General features: G+C 35.8%; 1 protein-coding gene across 1 annotated transcript; it reads right to left on the bottom strand.

Annotated features, from left to right (window-relative positions):
* Positions 1-579: 579 nt before the first annotated feature.
* LOC127845597 (phospholipase A2 group XV-like) lies at positions 580-10991 on the bottom strand. The gene is made up of 7 exons (XM_052376615.1): positions 10904-10991; positions 6652-6808; positions 5492-5610; positions 4636-4734; positions 3453-3680; positions 1989-2180; positions 580-1185 (listed from the first exon to the last, which is right to left on the bottom strand). Exons 1-7 carry the CDS (start codon positions 10980-10982, stop codon positions 860-862), a joined length of 1200 nt encoding a protein of 399 aa, XP_052232575.1. The 5' UTR covers positions 10983-10991; the 3' UTR covers positions 580-859.
* Between the last annotated feature and the right edge of the window lie 250 nt (positions 10992-11241).

Genomic DNA, 11241 nt, shown 5'->3' with positions numbered 1-11241 from the left:
TAGTTACTAAATAATGTTCATTCTTTATGGAATGAAATATAAGTTGGATTTTCATTTCGAGTTTGCTTCATTTAAAAGTACAATGCCATAAAAGCAGACAATTGCTTCCCTTAATAGCCCGTGTGTCCGGGTTTTCCCAGTGCTCGGCTCATATATGTTAATACGAGGATTGGAAATCCGTACATTAAGCAGTAGTTTCAGTTTCAGCTTGGGATACATCCTTACGAACAATACGTATTGTATCGTGAACACTATTGATAATGGCAGGGCTCTCACGTGTAATGTACGCTGGTATATCTTTATAATGAACATATACATCCACTTTTATAATTAATGTTCAATTGCTAAAAGCTTACACATGTCATGCAATGCATCTTTTTTTTTTGTTTATTATATAACAATAGGCGTGAAATGCTGAAGTTGTAATAAGTATTGTGTTCCGATATATTCGGCTCTGTACTTTAGTACAATTCTTATGAAAGAGTGCGATGTTTGTATGCGTAAGTTTGAATTTCACAAGAATTATCTTTTGATTTGTATTGTAATTTTTTTCTTAAGAAAATGATCACTAACAATATCTATTGATAATATTTATATTTTACCAAGTTTTATACAAATTCATATCAACAAGTCAACTTATCGCAAACGTTTACATCCGATTTGTGGTTAACCGCTGTTTAAAACGTGTGTGCAATTGTGCGTAGAAAGTAAAACTAGCATTTTTCCAACTGAACTTTGAAACCTGTTTTAAACATTTTAAATAGTAATGTTATCAAAGGTCAAGCATCGTTTCGTCATATATATTGACCTTCAAATATTCCTTCATACATCAATGTGCGCTATTAATCGTTCGTCATCTTCATTTCTTGATCAGAACGCCCTTTATATAAGCTATCACATCTTTGTGGTGCAGTATGTCCAAATGTTCGACACCGTGGAAGGTTTTGTGGTAAACCGTCTGATTCTGTTGGTCTTGCAAACGAAGACAGCCGAGGAGGCTTCGAATGTTCACGGTCCCGTCTCCGTTGTCCTTTATATATTTTGGATTCTTCTTAAGCCACGTGCTTTTATCATACAAGAACCTACCGGCCGTAGGAACATCAACGCCGTGTAGGCAATGCATTTCAACCTGTGGGGCCTGTAGTGGGTTGACCAGACCCTTAGTGTCTTCCCATATCATGTAACCTAATAATGTAAGAAAACACCAAGTGATTGTTACTATCGTTCAATTTGTCGTTGTCGGCTCAGGTAAAACTTTAAAGTACCCCGGATGTTCTAAAGTATACTTCAATGTCTGGAAAATACACGTAAAGGCACATGACCAAGCTCCGGGGTACCTTTTTGTATATTCCCGTACCCGAGGTACTTTGTAGTATACGTAAGAGTACCCGTGGTACTTTTAAGCAGTACCTGGTGGGCAATGACCAATCGAGCGTTATTATAAGAAGGGATACGGTCAGTTCCATGTACAATTGCTCTTACATGACAAATCCACATAGATGGTCTCTATTGACCCTATTTGTTCTCGACAAGTGACAAATCAATAAATTTTCAAAAGATGTTTCACTTTCGTCTATAGTACCAGCAAAGGGATGCGAACCTTTGATAGTTTGTTGCATACTTTACGTTTGCGGATTTCAGAAGATTTTACAGTAACACTTTATCAAGTATATAGACGGGGCTCCTAAACGAGATGAAACCAGCTAACGACAAGGCATACGCTTAGTAATGATTAAAATAATTCAATTATTGAAAAGACTCACATGCTAGTACTTTTTGTTTTGTTGTTTCAAGTTCTCGTTTAAGAATGTCTTTATTTTAATTACATCGTTCCGTCTATTCTACTGTCATAAAAGCCTTCTACCTCACGCGATGAACGAGCTAGTATTGAGCAAATCGCCCCATTGGTGCAAGAAGGCACCATGTGGCATTTGAATTAGAAGGCACATGATACCTTCTTGCACCAATGGGGCGAAATGTAAACCTACCAGTCTCATAGTCAATATCCTTGAAGAGCTGCTTGTAATCTCTGACCGTGTAGTTTCGGGCAGGGGTGACTACCAGCACCTCATCGGGCTTCCAGAACTCATCAGAGGGCATGAGCCAGGCGGTACTTGTCATGCTCCGCTGCATACGGCGAGTTTTCAGAGGGTTTATCAGCGGAATGTGCAGACTGTCACCTGTACAATAATTTGAGACTATGTTTGCGCATCCATATACCATGAAAGGTAAACAATTTATAGAACAGCAACATGGCTCAACAAAATTGAAGGACACAGTGTTTATTACGTTGTTATTTTACGAGCTGATAATCTTGACTGTTATAATAGGGTACAGGATCTCATGGCTTTGTGTGGTTCACATTTAAACGTTAATGGATGTGAACTAGTGCATAAAACACAGGTTTAAGGCTGCTTATGTGAAATCCGAAGTAATAAATTTATTAAGCCGAAAAGTCCATGTGTACATCATTTAAGAACACGATTATGCTCCATGCAACGTGACATTTTCTCAGCATTTCAACAACTTTAGGAATTGGCAAAACTAATCTTCTAAAAGGTGTGTTCACATTCTGTCCTGCCCGCGTGTAAACCCCTGTAAACCCCGTTGATCCTGCACCCAGATAATAGAGGCATTCTATGTCTGTAGGCGAAACCTAGGCCGGTACTCATCAACCAATTCTTGACTTAAAAATAATAAATAGTCATAGACTCAATAAAAGTATCTCAGAGTTTATATGAGTCGAGTCCGAGAAAACTGGGCTTAATACATGTGCGTAAAGTGTCGTTCCAGATAAGCCTGTGCAGTCCGCGTCAGGCTAATCAGGGACGACACTTTGAGATTTTATGATATTTTTCGTTTTAAGGAAGTCTCTTATACACGAAAATCCAGTTAAGGCGGAAGGTGTCGTCCCTGATTAGCCTGTGCGGACTGCACAGGCTAATCTGGAACGACACTTTACGCACATGCATTATGCCCAGTTTTCTCAGAATGCGACTCATATATACAGGATAAAATGGTGCTTATGTCATTAACATATTGCTTTTAAACAAATAATTATACAATTAAAGGTGCTTTAAACTGCCACACTTGACTTAAAAAAGTTATATAACATAAACGTTTCAAGAATAGTCTTTATTTTTAGACTGGAGTTCAAGAATCGGTTGGGGAAAACAGGTCCAGTTCCCGCTTATCATAGTGATTCGGTTAATTTTGACATATGACATACACGTGATCACTGTCAGTATAATGTTACTGTAGTAACATAAGGAAACTCATAATAACGGTTGTTGAGATTGTAAAACGAAGAATATCCACAGACTTGTATGACTGCTTGTATATGTATATATACCATATAGCACACCATAACACGTAAATATATATGTATACTCTATTTTAAGTACAACGGTTCGTGATTGTAATAAATTATGTTTCAGAAACGTCCACTCTACCGGTTATCATCAGCCGAATCGGTTTGAGTGCGCCGCCCCAGACCCCGGCCAGTGAGATAAAGCCCATAATAAACTTGTCCTTCCACGCCTGAGTCATGCGGTTGAGTAAGTACAGGGTGACAGGGCTGCCCATGCTGTGGGTAATGATGTAAACCCGCTGGTTTTTGTTTTTGTAGTACGCCCTCTCTATCAACTGCTGGAGGGCGGTGAGATACCCTTTCAGTTCATCTGTGTTACACATATTGAACGTTTTTCAATTTAAATAAGTATGGCTCTGGGAAAACGGGACTTAATTCATGTGCAGTCTGCACTGGCTAATAAAGAACTACACTTTCCCCCTTTACTGGATATTTGTAAAGAAGTGACTACCGTTAAACGAAAAATACTGTAAAGGAGGAAGTGTAATCCATGATAAACATGTGCGGACCGCACAGGCTAATCATGAACGACACCGTACGCACATGCATTAATCTATTTATGCCTACTGGACTCTCCCATCCTTCCAAATCGGATCAATTTATTTCTAAAATTAGGGATGTCTAGTATATTTATTTCTATATTTAGAATATTCCTTACAGAAATTCCTTTAAGCAAACAGCGCAGACCCTAATGAGACGCCGCATCATGCGTCGTCTCATCTGGGTCTACGCTGTTTGCAAAGGCCTTTTTTTCTAGACGTTATGCAAAGATGGGTAAAGCCCCCCTTTCCCGAACCAGGCTCATATCCGAGTTTGTTCCATGTATAACTCGCTTTTTGGTCCGGTATCAGTCGTTATATCAAACGAATGAACTTCGGAATACATTTAATGCGAATTACAATGGCATCAGTCAATAATGTGTGTGAAAGAAATTGACGTTTAATTTATTGAATGAAATAAAAAAAATTGACAACTATATCGATCATTATCTTATTTTTTATTTACGTTTATGTTCGACAAGAATTGGAATGAATTTAGTTTTTAAACTTTCAAGCTTTGTACGAACGTAGTGTTACTGATCGTTTTATTCCAGAAGCATCACCTGATATGCAAATAACACAATGAAATACAATGTTTGTAAACGAATTCAATGCGGTTTTGTATCTAGGGCGGAAATATTCCATTTAAACAGAGTTTCGGGTAAGTGGAACGTTTTCTGATCGAGTGTTGTGTACAGAATCAGAAATTTATGAACTTCGTCTTACTAGGCGCTTTTCTGAAGTCGTACGGAGCTCCAAACACCAAAACGTTCCTCTTGTAACCCCATTTCACCATGGCCTGTACAATGTCGTTAAAGTACTTTGCTGGAAAGAAAGCGGCATTAATGCGTGTAAAATTTACAAAATAATGCATGCCCTCGTATGATCACAATGAATGATAATTATCATTATATATCATTATACTTATTTATTTTGTTGTAAATGAAATGATGTACATGCTTTATAAACAATATATACTCGATAATGACTAAGATGAATAGCAATAATCATCGATTGTAACGTGATTTATTAATGTTGGATATAAGTATGGTTTATTTTGTCCGTTAGATTCGCTTGCTCGACATGTGTTTGTCTCACTCCTCTGTTGTTGGCTTTAAAGATGTTGAACCAAATTGCAATTATGTATAGATCATAATTTGTTGTCGAACAACCCCTGACAGGAAGTAAAGATTGCAGATATTTATCAAAAGTAATTGGAATATCAACCTGGATGTCCAAATAAGGTTTAATGGAAATAACACATAATTATGATCGGTGGAATGAGTGGAAACAAACACGTGTTTAATGCCTGATAATCGACATTTCATTTGAATGTATCACCATCAACTCCACCATGTGCACAATAGACAGAGAATATGCTAGATTTTTTTTAATTAAAAACACCCACACCATATATCCCTACTGTAGGAGCCTTCTTTATATATCCCCAAAAGACACCAAGTACTGGTTCTTTCCACGAAATGAATTCGAGAGCGTTTTAATAAGCCTGTTGCTTTCGATTTAATCGAGCTAAGAAAAAGGTCAAAACTAAACTAAGGTTTTCGTTTGGGAGATGACTTACTCAGAGGGATTTTCACACTGTCCAGATACTCCACAGTTTCGGTAGTGCCAAAGCCTGGGATCATGGTTTCCACTCCCGGAGAGTTCTTGGTGGTCCTCGTAACGTTGTCATACTCCAGCCTGGAACCAATCAATACATATTATGGACGATTCCATAAACGTCTCTTAAAGATTATTTGAGCCTCTTTTTTAGGGGGGAAAACATTGCTTTAAGCATGTTCGTAAAGTGTCGTCCCAGATTAGCTTGTGCAGTCCGTGCAGGTTTATCAGGGATGACACTCCGCTTTTATTTTAGAGGACGTCTCTACTAAACAAAATTCCAGTTGCGGACTAACAGTCTTATCTGGGACAACACTTAACGCTCATGCATTAAGCCCTGCTTTACCTAAGCGCCGCTCATTGATCTGCTATATCATCCAATAATCGCACTTGGTTATCGGCTATTAAGGGGATAAGCTTTTTTTTTTTATAAAAAAGGACACGTGTATTTAATTTGTAAACTGTATAAATCTCTGCGGGTGTTTTTTAACTTTTCGTGGCAATCCTCAGATCCGTCAATTGCATGTTGTTGTCAACTGTCAAGTGTTACGCAATACAGTCATTTAATAACAAATACGATGCAATACGTTAAAGTGCTTTAAAAGCTAAAAACAACAACAAAATAAAAAAAATGATCAAACCACATTCCATGTACATCATTACATGTAAGTTGTACGGTGTGTGTGTAATATATATTTTTTAATGTTTTTATGTATTTGCTTAGATAAACATTGTATAGATAAACTTTTTGATACAATTGGTAAGACCTGAAGAAAGATGTGATTAACAAAACAAAATCAGAACTGAACATTTTATGTAAATTGTTAATATTGTATAATGTTTTATATCTAATATGTTTTAAAATTCAAAAGCATATTTGACATATTTTGTCACTGTAACCGCCAACAAAACATGTGCACTGTTTAGAACAAATTGAAACTCAAGTGTTGATATTATGCATATACACAGTTTAGACCAGATTATCTGAAAACTATTGACAGCACACTGGCCAAATTCAAATCTTTTGGTGAAGCAAACACAACAAACCAAGTCTATCAAAAAAAATTAATACAAACAAAGAACATTGTACAAAACATTCGGGAAAAAATAAAAACAGGTTACCTCATGTTATCTAAGAAGCAATTTATCCACAAAAATGTGAGTTGTTTTATATCAAGCCAGAGGTCTGTAAAGGATTGTGTTCGCTTCTTGCAGTAGGAGGCAACCGCATGTGGTTTGTTGAGTCTGGCGCGTATTTGACTGCCGCCTAATCCCGGGACTGCAAATGGAATATGTGTTGTGATAGATTCGATTTTAGAATGCAATTTTGCACTTGAAACCATTAAGATAAGGACAAGTATTCCCCGCTAAACCCTTGTATTTATGCATCGCGACGGCTCGGTTCCCTGTTATGACCACAGTGCGGCAACCCTTATGCTAAGTTTCCACTATCTCGATTGGCGTCACGATTTACATCATGATCTTTTATCAATTTATGCTTAGCGTCTAGAAAAAAGACCTTGGCAAACATCGTTGACCCAGATGAGACACCGCATGATGCGGCGTCTCATCTCGGTCTGCGCTGTTTGCTTAAAGGAATTTCTGTTATAAATATTCTAAATATAGAAATAAATATACTAGGTATCCCTAATTTTGGAAATAAATTGATCCCATTTAGAAGGAGGGAGAGTCCATGTCCACTAAGCTTAAATAGGTCAATCGTGAAAGCATCGCGGCAATCTCATCAGCTCTTATCAGACTTTGTAGTCAATGTTGTAGATCGTGTTATTTGTATAAAATTTCTAAACAGTTCAACAAATGTCTACGATTTACACGATGGTATGCGCTTAATTTTTAATCGAGAGAATCGTATAAAATCGTATTATTAAAATCGTATTGTATCGTGATTAAAGCGCAATAAATCTGATTTATTCTTATTTCTTCATCATGTTGATCGGAGTCGCTCTGGGTGATTTGTTGCAATTGCAATTATCGTCTAATTGGAAACGTTTTCGTATGTTAAATACTTAATGATTGTTTATTTTATTTGATACGATCAGTTGTTACAAACTTTAAGTATCATGTTTAGAGGAATTCACAATAGTTTTATTGCGCTATATCTTTTTTCAATGACGGATCAAATGGTGTAAAGTAATGATACGTGCGGGTTTATCTTTTGTTTATGATAAGTTCGGGTTTATCTTTTGTTTATGTCTCTTGGGTTACTTTTGCGTATGTTCTATCTGTAATTGTACCCAAAATAGGATTTATTCTGGTGAAAATGAATGTGAATATTGATCATAAAATACACTGATCGTCATTGTGCCTCAATTCTTACCCCCAAATCTATGTTCCGCCTCATTACGGTTGCATACACTTTTCATTAACATGAAATCAGGTAAATACGACAGTTGTTGAAATCTAAATGGTGGACTAAAGTGTTTTAGCTAAGTCAACAGAATATCCATTTTGCATTCAATGTGGATATTTTAAAAGATAATTTATTTTTCATTACAACCGTGTTTCGATTTTACCGGTAATACACATCAATAAAAACATATTTAATAAGTCTATTGACGTTTATGGTCTGATGGATTACTCCTTTTCATACCAGGACTATGAATCGACATGATTACAAACTGTACGAACGTTTTCTCACCTGACACAACCGACTTTTGATATGACCGAGTACTTTTTTTGTCATAGTGGAATCAAGTTTGACTTGAAAATGTTGTTTTTTAATGCAAAGATAGGGGATCAGTCAAAATGCTCTCTCAATATACGGTTTTGTCTGTCTGATGAAGACCACTGGTCAATAATCAAATAGATTTGAAACTTGAAACTTGTTAATTTGATGAAACGCCTATTTATATTATTATATTCAATGGCGTTGTACAAAACATATATATGTACATAAAATTGATAAAAAATAAGAGGTATTGATAATATTATGCAGCATTAATTAAAGGATTAATGATCTAAAAATGTGTGATATAAATAATAATGCTGTAAGGAACTTAAGCAATAAAACAATACCGACTACACTATTAAAACACAGGAAAAGTAAAATATTATGTAATAAATTGATATAACTAGCGTTAAGACAATAATTATAATGATAATATGAGCAAATATTTGGCAACATAAAGACAGTGTTTTTCATCAACTAAAAGGATACGTAAAAGGATATTTCTGCACTCTGGCTGTCAGATCCCGCAGCTACCTGTCATACTTAAGGACACTTCTTTTCGGTTTTAACCTTATTTGAACTATCGTGACTACAAGTCACAAATAGGCTGACCAAGTGTGACTACAAGACACAACTTGAAGGTTAAAATTACAGTGTGACTATAAGACACAACTAGAAGGCCTAAGCATGACTAAAAGACAGCTGGTTGATGTAATTCAATCATTGAACAAAGAAGCCCTAATGATTCTTGATTACCAGTCACTTGTACAATAAATATCCTTTTCGAGCAAAGAAGCCCGCACAATTCTTTAATTGCTTGGTCCTATGAGTCCTTGTGACAAATAAGCCTGCACAACTGAGTCTCGATTATTTTTTTATTATTTTTTTAAAGGTATTCAAATTAAAATAGGGTGTAAAAGTCTCTGAAGAGAAATATTTTCAAATTCCTATTGAAAATGTTTATTGATGCGGAAGTCCGGATGCATGATGGAAGGTCATTCCACAGTTTCGGACCAACAACTCCGAAACTCCTGTCCATGAAAGTTTTTCTCTTTGTGCGTTTCACATCATAACATCCGTCATACGAGACGGTAGGTCGTAGGTCACATGCTGGTACTTTTTCTATTAAAAGTTCTGTAAGGTATTTTGGCGCGTTACCATCAGAACAATTATACATGAAGTTCAGTAGTTTGAATGTTATCATAGCCTTTACTGGTAGCCAGTGTAGTTCATACAAGGCATCTTTTGAACTGTCATATTTCTGACGGCCGAGTACCAATTTGGCATCCGAGACGATTATCTAGGTATATGCCATACATATCGTTCGTTTGTCAAGATTAAATGTTATCCTTTACAATACGCTACGAATGTAGTTGAGCTATCTTTAAGCCATTTATGCCAAGTGGACTCTCCCATCCTTCTAAATTGGATCAATATATTTCCAAAATAAGGGATGTCTAGTATATGTATTTCTATATTTAGAATATCTTTACAGAAAGTCCTTTAAGCAAACAGTGCAGACCCGGATTAGACGCCGCATTATGCGGCGTCTCATCTGGGTCTACGCTGTTTGCCAAGGACTTTTTTCTAGACGCTAGACATAAATGGGTTAAGGACGCGACGATTTGAAAGCTGTCGGCACTTTTCGTACCTTTTACAACTTAAAAGAAATACAAAAGAATATTAAAAAAATAATTCGACACAATTAATTTCATGAATATGTTATTATTATAAAGTGAATGTAAGATGTTCAACAAGGGAGAAAATTATTACAGAGTGTGAATTTGTAATCGGTTTAAGGGGGTTTGTATTCCTTCTTTACCGAATCAAATGCAATATCATTTGAAGAATGCAAACTAAAAGTTACTTGTTCACGGAGTATCGTTTTTTTTAATTTGTTTAATTTATTAACTGATAAAACTTGAATTTTTGGAGTAGTTTTGAATAATTATGATGAAAAGAAAACATATCAAACAAAATATTTATTCCTGTAGAGGGATTTTAACTCGATACTTTAGGGAGCAGAAGCTAACTTGGTACGATTAACCCATACAGGCTTTTGCGTTTGGTTTGTAGTTTACACGCTCAATCAAAATTTAAATATAAGTGCTCTCAATTGCATGTAAGCATGTTAAATATATTAAGATTCATAACGTCCGATAGTATTTTCAACATTTTGATGTGTATTATTTACAAATCTTCATGCACATTCATTATTAGCTAAACGAAATAATTATAATGCGCCCAACTTTGGATCATGCATTTTGGGGGTTGTGCCCCGTGCTCATTATTTGTTGCCTGATTGTGCATCTACATCTCAAGTATAATACTATAATGAATATTGTTGAATAATTCACTTTTTTCTCTGAAGAATTTTATGAAGAATTGTTTTCTCTACGACGTTTTATTACCAAAAACCACATTGTAAGATCTCGTTGATAAAACCATACATTCCCAGAATTGATATGCTACACACGGTTTGCTTGTTAACACTCGATGCTTGGGTTTAACCAATTTCCGAGCTCTCTGTGCTATTAGATGCGTTGTTAATTATGTATACATTATCGGCGGAGACGTCTTGTAAAAACCATTGCAATTAATATTGCAATATTGTTTTGTTACCCATATGTATACTAAAATATTTTATGATATAATGGCAGTACAAAGTGACGTGTACGTACGTACCTAATACCACTGGGTTCAACATCGCTTTACATTGTACAACTCCTAAAAAAATAAATACTACAATTTGTGTCACAGCCATCTCCTTCGGCAAAAAATGATGGTTTGAATTATGAAGGATTGAAGATAAACAACTCTACAAATCAAGGACATAAATTTGTACAACAATTGTTTGAACTATGATCGCTTAATGAGAAACAATTAACAAACGAAAGGAAATAAATTTGCACAACCATAACCAAAACTTTACTTAACTAGTTTCGATATTCATAGAAAACTGTCTTTGATGCGGAAGCATTTTGCGACCTGTCTGCCGTGGAAAAAAATGTACAATAGAAGGT

The sequence above is a fragment of the Dreissena polymorpha genome, chromosome 9 (genome assembly GCF_020536995.1).
Source record: "Dreissena polymorpha isolate Duluth1 chromosome 9, UMN_Dpol_1.0, whole genome shotgun sequence".
Taxonomy (NCBI): Eukaryota; Metazoa; Mollusca; class Bivalvia; order Myida; family Dreissenidae; genus Dreissena; species Dreissena polymorpha.
The sequence above is the reverse complement of the archived record's forward strand: the minus strand, read 5'-3'. Positions and strand labels throughout refer to the sequence as shown.